The 21,141-nt window shown below is 41.8% G+C and overlaps 1 protein-coding gene across 2 annotated transcripts in view; it reads left to right on the top strand.

Annotated features, from left to right (window-relative positions):
• The window catches only part of IFT80 (intraflagellar transport 80), a 122,424-nt gene that overhangs the window by 49,629 nt on the left and 51,654 nt on the right, over positions 1 to 21,141 (top strand). The window contains exons 4-7 of one of the 2 annotated variants that reach the window (XM_069083489.1): positions 2,660 to 2,769; positions 7,538 to 7,627; positions 8,478 to 8,615; positions 20,873 to 21,052. In XM_069083489.1, the coding sequence (XP_068939590.1) occupies positions 2,660 to 2,769; positions 7,538 to 7,627; positions 8,478 to 8,615; positions 20,873 to 21,052 (518 nt within the window). The remainder of the gene's footprint in view (positions 1 to 2,659; positions 2,770 to 7,537; positions 7,628 to 8,477; positions 8,616 to 20,872; positions 21,053 to 21,141) is intronic. The other variant, XM_069083490.1, reaches the window with a different exon arrangement.

Below are 21,141 nucleotides of genomic sequence, written 5' to 3'. Positions count from 1 at the left end.
ACTACAATATGTTTGGATAGGAATTGGCCCTAAGGCTAGAGTTTGTCAGCCACTGCTCTAAAGCATGCATATTCCCTTCTTTCTTTTTTCCTTTCCAATAACTTCTTGTTTCATCCACTATATTCTTCTGTTCTTGACTTCATCCCCTCTACTCTGCAGCCGTTACTCACCTTCTCTCAGTCCTCTTTCAGTCTGAGATGAAATGTTGAAATCAATTGCTCCAATTTTTGTCATGTTTTTTACGTGTCAGGGCATTCCCAGACTACTAAGCCAGAGAAATTTCAGTGTCTTTAGCCAGAAAAAGACAGTCAGTGAGGTTAGTAGTTTTTGAATCAGTCATTTATGGCTTGGCAAGTCTTCCAGCAAACCAGTCATTTTGGTGATGGACATGCAGAGTCAGCATTTTAATTAGATATATATATAAACTAACTTTTCTAAGTGCCTACTTTGGAATACATTTTTTATTTCTTCTAATGGAACGTTTCTTTTTTTACTCCCAGAGACCATTTTTGAGGAATTACTTTAATTGTATGTAGTAGTGTTTTGTATTCCATCTGCCATAGTTGTCTTGGAAGGGAGCAATCTAGTCAGCTGAATGATTAGTTAGTGCAACACAAAAACCTATAAAGCATTCATTACAGTCTTGTATTGGCTGGGAAACACCTGCATTGTAGAAGAGCCCTAATAGTTTGATCCAAAGAATTTGGGTGAATGAATCCTAAAATTGCCACAGAAGTATTCTAAGGTGGCATATGCCATTGGGCCCACAAGGGAGATAACTTTAGGGGGCCTCAAAAATCTGTATGTTCAGGGTTTTTCTCACCCTACATTTGAACTGGTCTTGTGGCTGTAGGAAAGGGCAAGGGTTAATGAGAAGGGGAAAATGGGAGGGGAGAGAGGTGGGGCACCAGTGTAAAAACCTTTGTCTTATTAAATTCTGTTTGGTGTTTGTTTAGTTATCAGAAAAACCCTTCGTGTGGTTAACCCCCTCTCAACATTTTAGTCTTGTAAATTGGACAAAAAGCACTAAAACTCTATAATTTCATTTAATCAAAAGTAAAAAAATTTTAGAAGTATTTGTGCATGAGAGAAAATTATCTGTTTTCCTTCCCTTGTATTCATATTTAGTAATCATTAAAGAGTTCTGGACAATTTCCAAAGACCTAGTTTTATAAATTTAACAGATTTAAGGTTTTCTATGTTATCTCTAATACTTTGAATCAACCTCCTAATGCACAAGGAGCAAAGGTAGACTTTGGAGAAAAACTAACTTGATGCTAAACATCCTTCCAGCAAATGTGAGATTATTTTTCAGTCATCTGAGTCTATTAGCTTATTGTATTAGCTCCAAACCAAGATGCACTAGGTAATGAAGAAAGTAATAGGTTGACAGATTCAGTCAAGAAAGCCTTATTGATGCCTGCTCTGTGCCCAGTTGTACCATGCTATACACTGGGGATACCAGGAAAGGCTACAACCTCTACCCCAAAAAGCGAGCTCACATCCTAATTGGAGAGAGAGGCACCATGTGAAGGATGTGTGCAGTAGAGAGGGAAGGAAGGCACTGATCTCAGAGGGGGCAGAAGACAGAACTTGGGTGAGACCTGAAGGAAGTAAGGAGGTGAGGGAAGGGGAGAGGGAGAACATTCCGGTCAGGCAGGGCCAGTGAATGTAAAGTAAAAAGTCACCAGTGGGACATGGGGAGGAGCAGTGACAGAGACCAGTGCCACTGGACATAGAAGATGGGGAGGAGTGGAAGGGGCCAGGAGAGGGAGATTTTGTAAGACTTGTCCTGTGAAGTACAGTTGTAAAGCCCCCAGTGTGAATAAATGGAAATCATGCTTACTAGATCATGCTGTACAGAGCACAGAATTTTAGAACTAAAAGCAAACTTTCTGGTTATCTTTAATGTTAAAACAAACAAAAGAAATCAACTCAAAAATCTTTCCTATGAAGTAGGATTGACTTACACGGTGGTATTATTTGCCGTGGAGACCTCTCCCCCAAGCTCCCACCCTGGTCCAAAAGGTAGAGCTCAGAGAGAGCAAATTCCTCTTGTGTTATTTTAAGCAGCTGCTCATGGATTGGGAGTGGGAGGAGATGGGGTGGCAATCTCTACCCATTCGAAGAAGGTTTAAGTGGGGGCTTGGGAGGCATACTGCTGTCCTTGGCCCCTGAAAGCAGCAGCCTGTATGGTGAGTTTAGGCTAAGTTGTGTTTTTTTTACAGAAGTATTTAGCTTGGAAGTCAACACATCCTGCTCTGTGTTGTAGGTGCGATGGATGAGCAGTCATTCCAACAGCATTCTTTGGATTCTCATCAAATTGAACATAATTTAATTTTGACAAAGTTTCATTAGGAATCTCAAAATCTCAAGTACATCTTTAGGCTCTCTGAGTCAAAAAGGAATCATTCAGATACTTGTCATCTCTCAGATGCTTGGAGTAGACTTCCACTTGTCCATTCTAGCAGTATCTATATAAAAAGTAGGATTATAAACCAATTTGAAAGGTGCCATTAAAATGGAAGGAATACAGATAATACCATTGGTTGTTTTTTTCCCCACACTATAACCTTTTCAGTTATGAGTAGTCTTGTTTTATGGACATAACCAAAAAAACCCCAAACCCTCATCAATATTATTTTCTTTTTTCCTACAGGCACACCAGTCTATTCAGTAGCATGGGGCCCTGATTCAGAAAAGGTCCTTTATACAGCAGGGAAGCAGCTGATTATTAAACCTCTTCAGCCAAATGCTAAAATTTTACAGGTACTATTTAGATAATAGCAGAATCACTATAAGGACTTGACTAGACTACTGGGCAAAAAGCCATTGGTTGTTGCTATTGAGCCCCTCTGGGTGGTCTCCATGTGCATCTACGGGATGGACACTTCACTGCAATAATTGAGTCGCCTTTATTGCAGGAATAGAAGCTGCTGGCTCTAGTTTTCTCTTATGCTCACTAACATGATGTAGTCAAATATAACCAAATTGTGTTTCAGTTCACAAAGCTGTGACAGTTTGGCACAGGGAGAACTTGACAAAAATAAGCGTGAGTGAGGGTACATCAAAATAGACTTGCAGAAGAAATGGCTAACGAAGCTTGCCTAGAATTCCTGTGTGCTGTCATTGTCACTGTTGGTAGCCCCTGATTGCATTTGAGCCTCTGGCAGGCAGAAATCCTAATGTGTTAATAAGCCTTTTCAGGTGTGGTGATGTTTATGCTAATATCGCCATGTTAACAGCCTAGTGTCTAGATAGGTGAAAAATTGAGCATTCAGTCAGCAAGTATGTTTAAGCACCCACTGTGTGCCAAGCACTGTGCAGTGCCTGCTGGTAGCCGGCCTTGTGCTTTTTAATCAGAGACATATGCTGCCCAAGCATGCAGTGAGCAAATGCCAGCCTGTGCCAAGCAGTGAAATACAAGAAGGCGGGGGCATGAGGAAAGGCTTCATGCAGAGGATGCTGGGTGAGCTGCATCTTTTTGTAAGTAGACATATTTAAAATGAAGTTTTAGGAAGATATAAGCTATATTTTGTTAACCTGATTTTAACTTGAGAAAATTGTTTTGTGGCTCTATAACTCATTTCTAATGAGAACCATTGTCTTTGTTGTTCCATTTGCCCCTTATAAGTAATGTTGGGACGTTTAGTTAATGTAGCAGTTTATTATACACATCATCGTTTTTAAAGTGTGATATCAAAACATTTGTGTTTAAAAAACTTCTTTCTCAATGTTTGCTCTCTAATGGAGGGATATGATCAAGGCTCTGAGTGGATTAGGAAATGCAGGTAGGTGGATGCCATGCCAGTGGCCCATCAAGGCTCCTGGAGTTGGCCCATGCCCTTAGGGAACTGATTTCCTGGGATGTTACTGAAAGTGTGCTTTGAAGTGGGAGCTGGTCAGAATTTTTTTTCTTTTATGCCTGGCTGTCTTCCAGAACTGTGTTTAGTTAGATTTGGAAAATGCTTTCCTATTTAAAAGATCCTTTGGAGAGCCGACCTAGTGTCTTGAAATCAACAGGGTGTTGATGTGACGTGAGTCGGCTTCACCAAGACATTGAATGATAAGATGACTTAGTCTTTTCAAAGAAACCCTTCTTCTTTAGCTCAGCAACTCTGCCCGAGTTTCCTTGAAGGAAGAGAACGCTTGATTATGGGGGGATCCTCTGTGGTTTAGTGTAGTTTGAAGCTTTAATAACTTTATAAATATGCATGCTACAAATTTGCAAAAAAAAATTATTTGAAAGTCTTAGTTATTTAAGATTCTTTTATACCTGTTTGGTCTTGTAAATTTTGAGTAGTACATTTTCAGTTTTAACAAAACAGACTCCCCGTTACCATGCATTGTGTGTGCGACGCTTTCTGGATGACTTTCTTAGCCCTGTGATCAGGAGAAGAGGGCTTCTTCCTAGAGCTCCCTGGTCACCTGATCAATTTCTAGACTTTCTTGTGGGATCCCATCCCAACTGTCACCTGTGCGTCATACCCTCCTTCTCTGAATGACCTTAAGGCTAGGATTACAAATATAGTCACTTCGGGGCGGCCAGGTGGCTCAGCAAGTAAGAGCACTGGCTCCAGTGTCGGGATGACCTGGATCAAATCCGGGCTCAGATACTTAGCACCACACCCAGAAATAACTGGCTGTGTAACCTTGAGCAAGTTACTTAACCCTGATTGCTTTAAAAAAACAAAAAAAAACCCCAAAAAACCCAAATACAGTCCCTTCATTCCCTAAGCAGAAGCTGATGAAAGTTTTTACAAAGTTAAGAAATTGACTTTAGTGCTATATGGCACAAGACAGTGGTTATGGTGAAATTTAGTAAGAAACATGAGTACTTAAAAACTTAACCTTTTAAATGTTGTTTTTGTTAAGTTTATAACCTTTATATTTCTGAAGTTATTAAAGCTTAAACTTGCATTAAAACTTTTGGGACACTTGGTTTATATGATGCAATGAGAGGCAATAATGGAGGGAGAGCTGACCTTGGGGCAGGGAGACCCTCAGTCCAGGTCCTCTTGGCTCTTGCTGGCTGTGTGACCTTGAGCCAGTCATTTGACCCTCAGTCCTCTAGGCAATGCCCTAAAGCTAAGGTGAAGAGAAAGTTACAGCCCACATTGGTGGAAGGAATTTCCTTATCTGAGAATTCCTTATATCATATAAATTACAGGTCTAGTCCTGGCACCTGTGTCAGAGGTTCCTGCCTCTGTGTCACGGACCCCTTGAAATATCTGTATGTATATGTGTGTGTATATACACATGTAATATATAAGTATGTGTGTATATATGTATGCATGCACATACACAAATGTATCAGATTCTCAAAGGGGCCATGGAGAGAAATGTGTATGTGTGTGTGTGTATATGCATGTCTATCTATCTGTTGATAGACACACACACCCTGCTTTCTCCTTGTGCAGAGTGATTCTCAGTGACTGTGTAGGACACCTTCTGAGGCTGGTCAGGCTAAGGAGAGGTGGTTGTGGTTGGCCTGTCTGATACTCCTGGTCAGTGAGATGACTCCTCCCAGAGGGGGTCCCTTTAACTGCCATGTGTCCTCTGGGCCTTGTAGTCAGATAGGCAGGAGAGGCAGTGAGGGGCACAGACACCTCCCCAGTCTATGTGTGAAAGCTTCGCAAGGGTTTCCCACCCCCTAGTCACCAGCTGTCCTGCAGCTTAGGGCTTTGCCTGTTTTTTGTTTCTTTTTCTTGAATGGAGGATCTGGTTCTTACCTCTGCTCATGAGATCAGTAGCTTAGCCGAAGGTTGTCAACAGTGGTTTACATTCTATTGCTTCTGTAGCCTCGATCTCAGCTCTGTCCACTGTCTAGTAGAGATGGCCACCTTTTAAAGAAAACCTAGCCCCCTTCCCAGCTAGAACTATTTAAAGATGCTGTATTTTTAAAAAATCAGTGCTTTAAGGGATTTGCAAGTCATTTTGACTATGAGATTTTTACCTTATATGCTGACTTCAAGCCTTACTCCTCTCTTGTTTGGTACTGTATATGTAGGTGGTCTTTCATTGCTACATGCTAGGCTGCGGGGAGGATTTAGAACCAGGTCTAGGTTGTGGAATCGAGTCAAGGTTGTGACGTTAGGAAGTGAGGAGCAGTGAGCCGCCAATGGAGGGAGTGCTCTGAGAAGGGCGTGATGGGCTGGACTGTGTGAGGAGGGAAGGCAGGAAGGTTGCCCATTCATTTCTGAGAGCCCCACCATCTCCCTTAGCACCCAAAGCAGCACTTAGTGTTTAAATGGATGAAACAGCAGGAAGAAGAGGTGGAGCAAGACCAGGGGAGATGGATGAGCTGATAAGGGACCGCATCAGTAGGGGAGATGAAGGGGCCACATGAAGCGGGCCTTGTGGTGGGGTCTGCCCCAGCCTCCTCTCTGGATCCTTTCTGAGGGCCTGACGCTTGGCAAAAGGGAGCTTTTCATAGACTGAGCCCCAACAGAACACACACAAATCTGGAAAGATGGGAACTGTTTGTTGATCACATGAGACCGAGATGTACATGGATTACTTAGGGAAAATACATGCAGACTTAGGCCTGTACAGTTGAGATAGCTTCTTTACAATGCTTAAACCTCAAAAATTGCCATGTGAACATTCTTGCAAGAAAAATAGTGATTTATTATAGAGGCCTGAAAGCTCCGAGACTCCAGGCATGGGCATAAAAAAGTTAGCAATGAAGAAAACAGTGGCAGGGATTGTGCTAGGAATAAGGAAAAGGGGCAAGAAATGAAGCAGAGAAAGTGAAAGGCGGGTTAGGCGACCTATCAGCCGAATAGAAAAGAGGAGAGCCATGAGGGGAGGATGCTGCTCTGGGGCCTGCTGTCCCTCTGACAGAAGAAGCCTCTCGGAGCCAGGCCCAAGGGCTGCTGCCTGTGGCTGTGTCGAGCCCACTGGCAGCCTCCTGAACACAAGAGGAACGCTTGTCCTCTATGCTTCCCACTTTTTTGCCCTGGCCATGGGCTATGATGTAGGAGTCTCATTTAGCTCTTCTACCCCTTGACTCCCACCTTATTCCAGGACTTCTAGAAGACAGGTACTATAGCAGTATTGTCAGCTACAGCCTTGTCCTAGAAGTCTGGACACTACCAGCCCTGCTACATCTGTGATCACTGGCTTCTTTTTGGAGACTCTACTCCTTGAATGAGTTTGGCTCCAAAGTTCCTTGCCCTATCATACATAGAAAGCAGCCCCTTTGATCTACTTGTGCTTCCCATCCTTGGCCTATTCTGGAGAAAACGAAAGGCCTTTATGGTTTGATCCAGGGTGCCACTTAATGGTGGGTGCCTCGTGAATCAGCATTCCTAAGCAAGTTTTTTAAGCCTTTTAACAAATGTGGACCATGGTGGGTAGACGTGGATAGAAGACAGTGAGCCGAGAGGACTCTGGACAGAAAGGAGCAAGAGAGAGCCTCGTTCTTCCCCCCCTTTTTTCTTTTAGCAAGATGACTAATCTACTGCAAAATACCATTTTGGAAACTATCCATCACTCTTTTCTAAAAGTTATAAATCTCTTATTTTTTTCACAGTGGAAAGCTCATGATGGAATTATTTTAAAAGTGGATTGGAATTCAGTCAATGACCTGATCTTGTCTGCTGGTGAAGATTGTAAATATAAGGTGTGTAACAATTGACTTCATCATAGGATTGTAAGTATTTAATATATCAAAATATTTAGCACATTAAAGCATCCTTAGAGCCCCTAACTTTAATCATGCCATATAACTTTAATAACTGGGTGAAATTCTGTTCCATGCTCTAGTGTTACCTTACAGCACCTCTCAAAATGCCTCATTTATATTCAATCTTATTGACATAAAAAATTGGCCTAATAAAATAGCAGTGTAATTACTGTTTCCATTTTTAGTTACTGTTTAAATCAGTACATTTGTGTTATTAAAGTCAAACCCACTGAGACAGTAAACATAAGGAAACCTTTAGCTTTTGACAAGAATAAATGTGTGGGGGAGAAGACTGACTTTATGTATAATTAGAGGAAAAGTAATCAAAATAAAACACCACTGACAGAGTCTTATTAAGTAAGAGAAATGAATGTTTTAAGCCAGAAGCTGAACATTAAAAAAGGGATCATAACCACATTTCAAGAGGCTTTCTTTTCTTTCAAGATAGCTTTCATTCTGAAGAAGTTAAAATTATATGCAATACTGGTGATTCTGTATGCTTCTCCAAACTTTTTAGTAAAATGCTTTTGTTTTTTGCTGTCACGAAATGTTGCTGTTTCTGACACTTGCACCTCTTTTCTACCATTCCACAGAATGTAATTGACTCCACCTGTCTATTCCTTACATGTGCTGTAAAAACCCATTGATAAACATGAGTTTTATAAGGAGCTGATGCGGTTTCTGAAGCTCACCTTGATAATCTGGGGGAGAGTGCTACCGCTTGTTGTGATGGGTGGGGGCGGGGAGCTCTCACGGAAACACGGACCTCGGTGCTTGTTTGTCACAGGTATGGGATAGTTACGGCCGTCTGCTGTACAGCTCGCAGGCCCATGAGCATCCGATCACCTCTGTTGCCTGGGCTCCGGATGGAGAATTATTTGCTGTGGGATCATTTCATACTTTACGTTTGTGTGATAAAACAGGGGTAAGTTACACTTCTGACAAACTGCAGACAGACTGTCACATACATTTCTTGATAATGTGTAAAATATACAGAGCTTAAAGCCATTTTTAGTGCATGCATCTGGTTGGATTTCTTAATGCTTTATTTAATTCTAGACTTCATGGGACCATGTGAATTCTTTAAAGTTTTAGGAATGGTGAACATTCTTTAGTATTTGCCTTTCTGGAAAGATTTTACTTTGAACATATTAAATTGTTAAGGACATCCTTAAAGGTCATTTTTTCAAAGGCACTATTACTCAAAATTCATGACTAGATCAATGTGAAAAATCCTTTTATTCCTTTAAAAAAGTATAATCCTATTTTTAAAGGCAGTTCCTTCCACCATAAAGACTTTTTATTCTTTCATCTTATTTTTATTTATGCCTAATGTTTTCATTTTATGTTCATTTCTGAATGCCCTATCAGCAAGCTCACCTCTGTCTCAGAGTTTAAAAAAGAAAAAAAGCAGTTCAGTGACACTAGGTGGCACCTTGTCCACTTGTGACAATGTATGCAGCGCTCCCTGCTCCTAGGCTCCCACTTCCGCACTGACATCTTGTTTTCTCAGCTCTTGTTCAAGGTCAGGCTTAATCATCAGAAGGCATTTGGTTTCCTTGCTGTTGTTCTTTCTATTTTTTTTTATTGTATATACTGTATGCATCTCTTTCATCTTGCATCAGTTCAGATGGCTTCTTACAGTAAAGAAAGATGCTGTAGGAAATTAATGAAATGTTTCATCTTAGTCTAAAGGACTTCTGGAATCGTAAGGTGGACGGGGTGAGAATTTTCCACACAAACACCCTTCTGTCACCCAAGGTCCAGTAAGCTTTTGAAGGAGCCATCTCCTTACCCTCAGGGAATCAGGGTAGGTCCTCAGCGGCAGCCTTTACCCTGGTTCTGGCTGGGGGATCCCACACCAGTCACTGGCCATCTCTAGCCTTCATCTTACTTGTGCGTGAGACCCCTTCCTGTTATGAGTGTGATCGTCCAGTCCAGACTCTTGTGGTCTCCACGCTAGGTCCTGGGCTGGGTGCTGGGGCTTCAAAGACAAAGTGAAAAAGGCCTATGCTGCTGTTTTCTGGCCTGGTGGGGCCCCATCCCAAGGCCCTGGGTGGCTTGGAGGGTCAGAGGGGAGAGGGAGGCTGACTCCCTTGGGCAGCTCTGCCTCATGACCAAGTCAAGATGTGCCCCTTGTGGTGAACAAGAGGGAAGGGCGAGCATCCACCAGGAGGGACCAGGACCTTTGTCATTGGCGTGACTGATGGAGTGCTGCTATGCTTGCCGCAGGCCCCCAGGAGATGTCGCCAGTGCACTCAGGAAGTTCTCCGGTTTCAGACTCCACCTCCCAGGGGTGTTGTGAGGACCCAGTGAGGAAATAATGCTCAGCACCGTGCCTGGGCATGGTGACCACTGCCCAGATGTTAGCTTTCCTTAGCGTTACTTAACCAGTTTTTATGAATTCCAGTTTTGCTTAGGCCCAAGGGATACTTGTGTAAATAGATTTTATTGGGATTCTTGTGTAACCACAGAAGTGTGACATTATACCTGCTTTACCTTGCCCTGATATATACTAAAAGTTATAATGGTTAAAGGAAATTATAATAATTTATTAGATTAGCCTTTAAAGATACTTCTTTTTATTTAGGCTTTATTTTTACCCATAAATGTTTAACATAAACATTTCCAGAAGAATTAGCCCTCCTAGTACTTGGAGAAGAGAGGAGACAAGATAATTTATATTAAGTCACTTAGCATCAGAGAGATTTGAAAAAAACCAGGCTGACCTTAGCAGTTAATTCAGACATCTTTATTTTGTCCATTGTATGTAAAGAGGCTGAATCAGCAAATTGTCTCTCTGGGAACCATCAGGAAGCTTTGTCCTTCCTTTGAGAATATAGCAGTTGAAGACATTTAATTCAATTAGATACTATATTTTGTAAATTAATAATAAGAACTTTGTACATATAGGAGTTCAGAAAAATGTTTGGCTAACTTGTTTATTTTTTATTGTATAAAATTCAGCTCTTCAAAAATGGACTGCTTAGTTTGAAGAATAGAATGAAATTCTGAAAATATTAGGGTTGTATAACATCTGGGGAACAAAAATATTACTTGATACATAAAGGAAATTTAAATTGCAAAGCCCTGAAATTGTAAGCTATAACTTAATTTCCTGTTCTCAGATTATGATGCGTAAAAGTAATTTGAGAGAAAAAGGTTACAATACAATATTACTTCATTGGGTATTTGCTTCAAAATGGGAAGACATTTATTTTCCTTATAATTTAACTTTAAACTGTGTTTCTAGAGTTCAAATGTAACACAGATTTTTGAGCACATGATCTAATTACAGAGGAAGAACAAATCATTAAGTGTATTTCTAAACTCTTTATGTTAGGTCAAATGAACCATAGCTGACACTTTGGGAAGAATTATGCTAGAAAACATCAAAATCAGAAAGCTTTCAGTGGTTTTAAAAATTATGTTAATTTGTTTAATCTACTGTTTCTCACACTGGGGGTTTAGCCCCTAACCCTCCCCCCCCCAAGCCCCAGACTAATGTGGAGCTTTAGAGCCTTGGAGATCTGTAGAGTTCCTACACAGAGGGGGTGGCGCTGAGGTCTCTGTCACATTTGGCCCTGGGGACCAGGCCGTCCTCAGTCTACACTGGCCCACCTGGTCATTGATACTCTTCTCTCACCTCCACACCTTGTCATAGCTTGTCTTTCATTGCCGGGAGGTTCTCATTTCTCATCTAGCGTCTCCCTGCTTCCTTCATGACTCAGCTCAAGTCCACCTTCAGCAGGAGGGCTTCTCTGATCTCTTCCCCCACCACCACCATCACCATCCATTTACATATTCTTTCTTTTTTTTTCTTTTTTCTTTTTGGAGGGGGGAAGGCAGGGCAGTTGGGGTTAAGTGACTTGCCTAAGGTCACTCGGCTAGTTTTGTGTTAAGTGTCTGAGGTCTGATTTGAACCCAGGTCCTCCTGACTCCAGGGCTGGTGCTCTATTCACTGCCCCACCTCGCAGCCCCAAACTCTCTCCTTCTTAAGGACACAGTTACTTGCAAGCTTATTCCCAAGTGTGAGAGATCCTTAGAATGAGTAGCGATACGCATCGGCTGGAAGAGATGAAGCCATCCGGGGGAGTGCAGGGCACGAGGAGACCCCAGTGCCAGGGCCCAGTAGCGGCTCTGTGGTGGCAGGTGCCTTGGGGGCCTTAGCCAGCGTTCCTCTGCCTCTCTGGTGCTGAGCCCACTATTTCTTCTCTGCTGCCTTAGCCTGACTCTTTCCAGGTGCTCAAGGCCGTGAAGCCCTATTCTTTTTTCCTCCCTTCTTTTTCCTTTGGCATTCTCCATTCATTCTCATAGTATCAGCTTTGTTGCCTAGATGGACAGTTCTCAAATTCCTGTCTTCAGACTTATATTTCACACTGCCTGCCTGCTGACATTCCCCTTTGGATATCCAATGGCAGCTCCAACTCAAGTTGTCCAAAATGGAATTTTTCTTCCATTTCAAGTAAAACCTGCTCATTTCTGAAATTCCTCTATTTCAGTCAGCAGAACCACCATCCATTGTGGTTTCTTCCTTCTCTCTTACCTCCTACGCTGAATAAATTTCCAAGCCTATAGATTTTTACTTACTTAGATTCTTGAAGTACTGATAATTCTGTCAGTCTGTTTGTATCCTTTGCCAACCCTAGTCACTAATGTTGTCCTCTCCCCGGTTTGGGCAAAGAGTTTGATGGTTGATATGACATCTTTCTGGTGATGAAGCTCCCCAGACCTAGCTAGACTGGTCCCTTAGATGGCCTGTGTTCCCCTTGTCCTCAGGTTAATGGTTGTGGAGCCCACCAGAGCCTGGCAACTGATAACCTAGTGTTTGCTAAGTGACCCCCACACCCCCTTCCCAGGGAGGCAGACCCCAGAAGTTCAGGGCTGCGCCCACCCTCCATGGCTCTCATATCCTCCCCCTCCTTTGGATTGCTGCTCATGTGCCTTCTTGCAGGCCATCCTCCTGCTCCCATGAACAGGGACGATCCCAGGAGCTGCTCCCATCAGGTCCTTCTGCGGCCTCCCCCCTCTCCCTTCCAGCCTGTGCTACCCCGGGGCTCAGAATAACTAGGCATCTGCTTGGCAGCGGATTTGGGGCTGCCTTCACTCTCCTGCCCTCAGGAAGGACCAGGTGTGGCTCTCCTTCCTGCTGGGGGAGGCGATAGGGAGAGGCCAGGACTGAGAGGAGGGAGGCTGATCACCCATGCCATTCCTTCCATCAGTGGCTCCTGTTGTCCCATCAGAATTCTCTGCCTTTGTGTCGAGATGCTTGATTTTCCCCGTTGTGTTCATTGTAAAGTCCTTGAGAGCAGCGACCATGTCATGGTGCCCCCAGCACAGTGCCATCTGTTTGTGTGCCTCAGGTGCCTTATGCATACATTTGTGATCAATTTCTGTGTGACCCTGGGCCAGTCACTTAGCCTCCGAGTGTCCCACACCCTTCTCTAGCACTGCATGTATTAGAGAAGAGCTACTCTTCCACTTCGGGGGAGGGATGAAGTCACCCATCTGGACACTCCCTCCAGCAGCCCCACCCCACCCCCACCCAGAAAGGGGGTCTTTCATTGAACCGAATGTTTCCTGGGCCCTCTTTGGAAAGGAAAGTGAGAGCTGCAGACGTTGCTTCCGTTGTTGTATGTGGATGGGGTCACAAAAGTGAATGTTCTAAAAGCTGTCCATTCAATTATTGATAAGTTTATCACTGAATATAAAGGAACTTTGAAGCTTAGTAGTAATGTTTAGCCTTTGTTTATGAAACCATGTTGTCTTGTTATAGTTAATTCCTAAAGCAGATCCAGCCCCACACATGAACTATCTGGATCCAGTCTGTAAGGTTCAGTTTGAGCAATTCCTTTTTGATGACTTATTGTTTAGTAAGTGTTTCCTGTATTTGCTTTTTAACTCATTTTGCTAGTGATGGCTGTTCTGCCAGTCCTTTGAGTTTAGAGGTTTAGAGAAACTACAGTCATCCCTCCACACTGGGATGTTTTATATTTGAGTTCTGGTGATTTGAGGGCTGGCCATTAATAATTACATGGGAATTTTTGGAGAGCTCTGGCGTACTTTGGAAAATCACAGATGATATGTATATGTAAAGAACACTAAAAAAATTTAGTAATTCATAAATGCATAAATACTGTACATTATGAGTTTGTTTTACTACCCTCAGTCTATATCCATACATTTATTATTAAATTTTGTTTAAAAGTATCAGTTGCTCAAGAACTATGCAGAGCTATGCACTCTCTTTGGCGACACCTCCTCTTGCTCTCCACTGTCCAGACACAGCCGTGTGATGGTTGTATCTGGTGGCTTTGTAGGAGAAGGAAATCTGTGAAACAGCTGCTGCAGTTAGGAAGACTTTGCCCATTGTGCAAGATACTCCTCTCTCTTGCATAGAAACGGCGACTTTTTATGGGTGCAATGTGCTGTTTTACTTGTTTTGTTTGTTACATAGGTTCAGAATCAATTAAAAATAAGGTTTGGGGTAGGGCCTATGCCTCTGACCCCCCTGAGTTTACAGTCAGCAAAGGATGATTGTAAGTGGATGGAGTTTTCCTTTCCCCAGTGCTAACTACTCTGTGTCAAGGATTGCTTTATTTCTTTTTCCATCACAAAGAACCACATTTTCCCGCTTTCAGTATGATTGTGAACTCCTAGAAAAGTGAAGTTGTGTCTCTCTTTCCATTGTCTGCATCACATATATATTAGCTAGTTCTGAAACCCCTATCAGCTGTTCGGAAACATGCTTTTAATTTTAATTTTAAATTGATCTGGGACCTTGGTGAAAGTGTTTATTCCCCAATATATTCACTTCTGGAGTTAGTCTTACTGGATTTCCCCCTCTCGGATGACAGTGACAGTAGTCTAGGCCCTAACACTTACACTTTCTTGCCCTCTGTGCCTTTATCATGCCACAAATTTCCTACCCTGCCCCCTTCCCTAATCTATTAGAAGTTCTCCCCTAACTGTACTTGACTCTGCCCGGGCTTGACTGGTCAGCTTGTTTCCCTGCTGGCCATTGATCCCACCTCTCACGGTGATGTTCAGCCTTGGTCCATACCCAGTGCTGGTCTCCATCCCATAACGCATTACTAGAGGAGGGTGTAAAAGCCCCCAACAAACTATGGAAACCTCGTGCACGATGACCTCAAGTGGGTGCTTGCTGTTTGTTGGCGGGCATGACCTTTGGCTCGTTCCCTTAGAGGCCTCAGTCGGAGGCCCTAGTTTCCTTCAGAGACCAACTCAGATGCTGTGTCGACTGTGAAACCTTTCCAGAGACTCCTTGCTGATTGTGCCTCCTCACCCAGATCGCCTCCTGTTTATTCTGTGTGCAACCAGATGTGCATGCGTTGTTTCCCTCATTGGAAGCTCCTTGAGGGCAGGCTTCTGTTTCCTTTGTTTGTGTACCCCAGCACTGAGTGATATGCATAGCCTAATGCAGACCCAGACTAAAGGGATAAGCTCAGTCAGAAAAATTCATTTAGGGCCATGGAAGTGACGGTAGAAGTGATGAGGTTCAAAGCACATCATTTTACAGGTGGGGACGCCGGCACCTGGAAAGGGGGTAACGCACCGCAGAGCTGCTATTAGAATCCAGGTCTTTGGACCCAAATTCGGGCCTTCTCTCCCCACTCTCCCCTTTTACCCTGCAGATCACACTGTCCTGCAAACTCCACAGCCCCTGCTGTTGGCAGGCTCTTATTGCCTGGCCTGTGCTTTGCTAAAGTGCTCAGCAGGTGGTGCCAAAGAACCAAAGGCTTCCCTTCTCGTCGTTTCCATGGATTCTTCTCAGAGCTTTGGACGGAAGGGAGGCAAAAGTTAGTGAGAATGAGCCATGTGACAGCGTGGCTGGATTTGAGATGGCACTGCCCGTGTAGGAGAAGCCGTAAGTGTAGAGAGCGCCTCCTGCTGGTTTTTGAATTTACTGATGTTTATATGAAGAGGTGTTCAGTTTTTAAATGTCAGTAAATGACTTGGTTTTGTTTCTGAGTTTGTTCTCTCTATGCAACTTGTATGGATGTTAGTGATATCTGCATTATATATACTTTATCCTTAGATGTGAAGGAAAATAGCGCCATAAATTAAGTTTATAGGTCACCACAAAATGAAGACTTTTTCTCTTCTGCTTTGTTTTGAATTATTTGCCTGGGATTAGTATTATTAACTAAATTCAGTGTCTTCAGGTGCAAATAGATTTACACTACTTTTATTGGTGATATGAATGGAGCAGCAGAGGAATGAAATTGGCATTGTTAACTTTGGGGAAAATAGAAATTTCTAGTTAGGTGGACAGGTTTTGGAAATTTTCAAGTTAAATAACTTCAGAGGGAAACAAATAAACAAAACCCTTTTTGGAGGCTTGCCTCTTCCTTCAAAGCAGAAAAAGACCTTTGCTCTTTGAGCAAATCAGATGCCTTCATTAAGACTCCTTAATGGGGACATAGACTGCTACAATTGGAAAAGGGGGCCCAGTTGGTGTTGGGTCAAGATTTTGTTACTGTTCAATCATGTCGAACTCATTGTGGCCCCATTTGGGGTTTTCTTTGAGGCAAACAGGGTTCAGTGACTTGCCCAGGGTCACGCAGCTAATACTAAGTGTCTGAGGCCAGATTTGAACTCAGGGAGGTAAGTCTTTCTGACTCCAGTCCTGGAACTCTATCCGCTCTGGCCGCACCTAACTGCTCTTACAGATATTGGTACCCATTTCTTAATTTAAATCTTCTTTCATAAACTAGCTCTCTCCCCAAGTTGGTTTGCTAACTTTCACCAGTTTGGTTATCTGTTTTGGAGGTTGAGTTCAGTACTGGCTTTACAGACTGACTGAAAGAGGAAGTCTACCTCCCTAAAAGATCTTCGGTATGGTCTCTTGAGGATATCTGTATGCTTGAGATTCTACCATCAGAGAAGTATTCCTTTGAACCCACTTGAAATTTATCATTACTACGAGTGGAGCAGTAGTATTCTGGTGACTGTTAATTCACGTATTAATTCACCTTGGTTTTGATGAATCTATTGTAGCTTTCCCAAAACCTTGGCCAGCTGTGAGCAAATGTTGATAGGGCAGCTGGAGAGAGAGGGTGGGATATAGAAAGTACGGACAGAGCTGGGGGGTGAGGCCGACCTTAGTTAAGGAGGAGGATGGGGAATGTACCGAATTCTGAACATAGGAAAGCATACTGTGAGAAGGACTCCAGAAGGAAGAGGGGAAGGGGCTAGGGATGTCTGTCCAGGGAACTGAGGGGCCCTAGGCCAGATGTCACTCATGAAAGTGCTCCTGAGACTTTAAGAAAGAAAAATGGCTCTGTTGCCTTGTTTGATGAATGATACTTTCGTATGCAAAGTCCAAATTAATTGTTGCTATTATATTGCAAATAGAGATCTCTTTTATAATAATTATCCTTATGCTTTTTCCTGTGTTATTAATTCTCTTCTCTTCTTTATTGATTAGATAAATATAAAGTCTTTTACAAAACATGATTTGCATTTTATGAAATATATTATAATTTTTATTTATTTTTTCATATTTTAAGTTCTAGAAGTGATGCTTGCCAGAAATACGTGGCTCTAGAATAGGGGAGTTACAGTGATGAGATTTAAAAATGATATCAGCACAAACAGAAGAAATAAAGCTATAATAAAGGAAACATTCAATTAACAAAAAATGTCTCTAATAAAGGCTTGATTTTCAAGTTATACCGGCAATGAATGCCATTAAGAGCCATTCCTTCACAGATTGATGGTCCACAGATTTTTAAAAGCTGTTCTCAAAATAAGACTTGTAAATTATCAAGTACCATATGAAAGGAAGGGATGTTGTTGAATGAAAACCACTCTGAGGTTTCATCTCACACCTAACAAATGGGCAAAGGTGACTCACGCTGGGAATAGCTAGTTTTGGAGGCCCTGTGAAAGCACAGGCTCACTGATATGTTGCTGTTAGAGCTGTGAATGGGGCAGTTGGGAATTGTGGGGGATAAAGGTCTGAAGTGTCGGCACCCAGATAGCTCATTGTTATGAGATTACAGACAGACAGACAGAAAGGGCACATGTACAGCAAGATTTTGAGAGCAGCCATATTTATGGTAGCAAAGAACTGGAAAAAATAGTTGCACATCAATTAGGGAATGACTGAATTAATTGTGACTTGGGAATAGAATGAAATACTGCTGGACTGGAAGAAATGATAACAATGAAGAACTCAGACAAGTATAAAAACACTTATAGGAATTATATAAAGCTAAAGTAAGCAGAACCATGAAAACAATATTCACAATGACATAACAGTATAGGTAGAAAAAGAATAATAAACCAAATCTAAACACCATTATGAAATCTGTATGTACCAAATGACATGGTAACTTTAGCTTTTAAAGGAAAAACTAGTGGAATTGCAAAAATGCATTGGTATAAAAGACTTTAACATTCTTTTCTCAGAGCTGGATAAATCTAATAAAAAAGTAAAAAATATGTAGATTCAGAAAATTGATAGAAGTTTCATATTTGAAAGATCTGTGGTGATCAGCATGGGAATTAAAAATATACATGTTTCTTAGCATTATGTGGTACCTTTACAAAAAGCGAATTATGTGAGGGTTTAATAAAGAAATCATACATAAATGTAAAAATGCAGAAATAAGACATTCCTTTATAGATGATAACACACTAAAAATGCTAATCAATAATGAAATATTAGCAAATAGAGACTAAGTGATATTTAAAAATGAATGAACCAAAAGAAAATCATAGAAATAACACACAATTATGAAGAGAATGATAAGAATGAGACAACATACCCAAACTTGTAGAGTGTAGTTAAAGCAGGCCTGACAGGAAAATTTATGTATCAAAAACCACATATTAGGAAAAGAGAAAAAAGAGGAGGATCCATGAACATACAAGTAAAAACTAGAAACTAAACAAATTAATACATATAAGTGAAGAAACCAGGAAATTTTTTTTGTCTTTTTGGAGGGGGGAAGGCAGGGCAGTTTGGGGTTAAATGACTTGCTTAGGGTCACACAGCTAGTAAGTGTTGATTTGAACTCAGGTTCTCCTGACTCCAGGGTTGGTGCTCTATTCATTGCACCACCTAGCTGCCCTGAAAATTTTAAAAGTAATTAAAATTAAAAATAAAAAGACTATAGAACTGACCAAACTAAGAACTAGTTTTTCAAAAGACCAAGAATATTTTTAAATTATTAGCCAAAAAGAGCAAAAGGAATATTAGTCTACAGAAATAAATAATTGGACAAGATGAATTTGCAGTAAGGAGAAAATGATAAAAACTACTTACACTCTTTACTCAACATAAAGGGGATACTAGATAAATAGGACTATATAAAATAATAGCTCATTTGCAGGAACAAAAACCTCCAGAATCTCAAAGGAAATAATGAAAGAAAAAACAGGAACTGAGGGGGGCAAAGAAGTTTGTTATATTATAAAGCAGTAATCATCCAAGCCATCTGATACTGCCTTAAAAATAGCCAAGGTGACCAGTGGAACAGACTAGCAAAGCAGTCAAACTTTGACTCCATTGACAGGTGCCTAAAGGCAAATTGCCTCAATTGATACAGACATAGATTCAGTTTTGCAGGAACCTCTAGAAATTGTCTAGTTTAATCCCTTAATTTTGCAGAGGAAACTGAAAGGGAGTGACACACCCCAAATCCTGGGGAGTCATAAGTGGGGGCTTGGTCCTCTGCCTTCAGGCTCTCTACTCTTGCTGGTTTGGAGGTGGAGGAAGTGGTCTCTAAATCTTTCACATTGACGTACTTAATGATGGCATGAACTGGTGGAGAGGAGAGTCAGGAAAACCTGGGGTCAAGCCATGTCTTTGCCATATGTTGTCTGGACAACCCTGAGTCAGTAGGCCCTTTCTAGGATGGGAGAAATGGCTGTCTAAAGTGGTAGGCCAAGGGTCCTCCCCGGCCTTCCTTACACCAGTGATATCACAGGTCCTAACAAATACAGTCACAAACAAACTGTAAAAGTGAAGTTAAAATTGAGGAACAAAAAACTGTTTTTGTGTGTGTGTTCCTGTGTGTAAGTCACTGATATTCAGCAAGGGCTGTAGAGAGGAAGCATAGGACTGGGCTTTTTAATTGTGTTCATGAGCCCTTTTGGCAGTGTGGTGAAGCCTACAGATCGATCCCCTAGGATAATGATGGCATTATAGAGGAAATGGCCAGAAACCCTTAGGGTCTTCTCTTCCAGATGCAGTTTTTTTTTTTAAAGAAGCCATTCTTTGCTTCATTTTTTATTAAGCCTTAACCACTGAATGGGCACTGCCTCAGTCAAACTGAGACCTATTAGAACTTAACTTGAAAATGCCAAGGTCCTCCACTGTATCCAGGGCCATCTCCAGTTGTCCTGACCCATACCTGGCTACTGGACCCAAATGGCCCTGGAGGTTAGAAGGTGAGGCTGGTGATTTTGCACAGCCCTGCTTCACTTAAATCCAATTCACTTGCCTGTCATGGCATCATCTATGTGATGTCATGGTCCTCTCTGGGAACAAAGGACCAACAGCCAGACACTATGTTAAGTGCTGGAGCTGTAAAGGCCAAAGGCAGCCTCAGAGTGGTCCTCAAGGGTCAGGCCTGGAGAACTGGCCCAATTCTCCTCGCTATTTGTTTCTCCCTCGCCTCCTCTCAAAGGGCTCATGCCTTGACATTTATTGTGTGAATGTTGTGTATTTGTCTGGGACCTTGCTGTGTTCCCCAGTGGATTTGTATCCCTAGTACCTGGAGGGTGCTTCATAAAGTGTTGTTGATTGGAATCTGTTCAGTTGTGTGACTTTTGGCCTTCCATTTTCCACTTCAGATACCTTGAACCTGAGCTAAAGTACTAAAGTGACAATTAAAAGAGTTTGGAAAAACAAATATTTTAAAATTAATATCAGTGGATTGTTTTTACTGAAGAAACTGTTGTCCTCTGAACAATATTATAATCATTAGCAGTTAACAGTAATTTCCTTTACTTTTCGGTTCTTGAGCACATACTGTTTTCTTTTTATAGTCTTTCATTTTAGTACTTTATAGACATGATGACATCTATTTTTTTAGATAAAATGATGCCAGGGTAAAGATGTTGTTGTTACTTGGATTATTTTTTTCACATACTTGCCACATAGTAGGTCCTTAACTAATATAATTTCTTTTCTTCTGTGTTCTCAAGTGGTCCTATGCTTTAGAGAAGCCGAATACTGGCAGCATATTTAATATTGCTTGGTCAATTGATGGCACCCAGATTGCTGGAGCTTGTGGTAATGGACAAGTAGTATTTGCCCATGTGGTGGAACAGCGTTGGGAGTGGAAGAACTTTGAAGTGACCTTAACTAAAAGAAGGACCATGCAAGTATGCACTTCATAATTGCTTGCAATGGTTGGTTTTGGGGTAATGTTATGTTGGGGTTACTGTTCTGAGATGTGTGTCTTAACATGTTA

Source organism: Petaurus breviceps, unplaced genomic scaffold (assembly GCF_028583685.1).
Source record: "Petaurus breviceps papuanus isolate PSGF00001 unplaced genomic scaffold, PetGlider_PUasm1.0 173, whole genome shotgun sequence".
NCBI lineage: Eukaryota > Metazoa > Chordata > Mammalia > Diprotodontia > Petauridae > Petaurus > Petaurus breviceps.
Note: the sequence above shows the minus strand (reverse complement) of the source record. Positions and strands in the feature narration are given on the sequence as shown.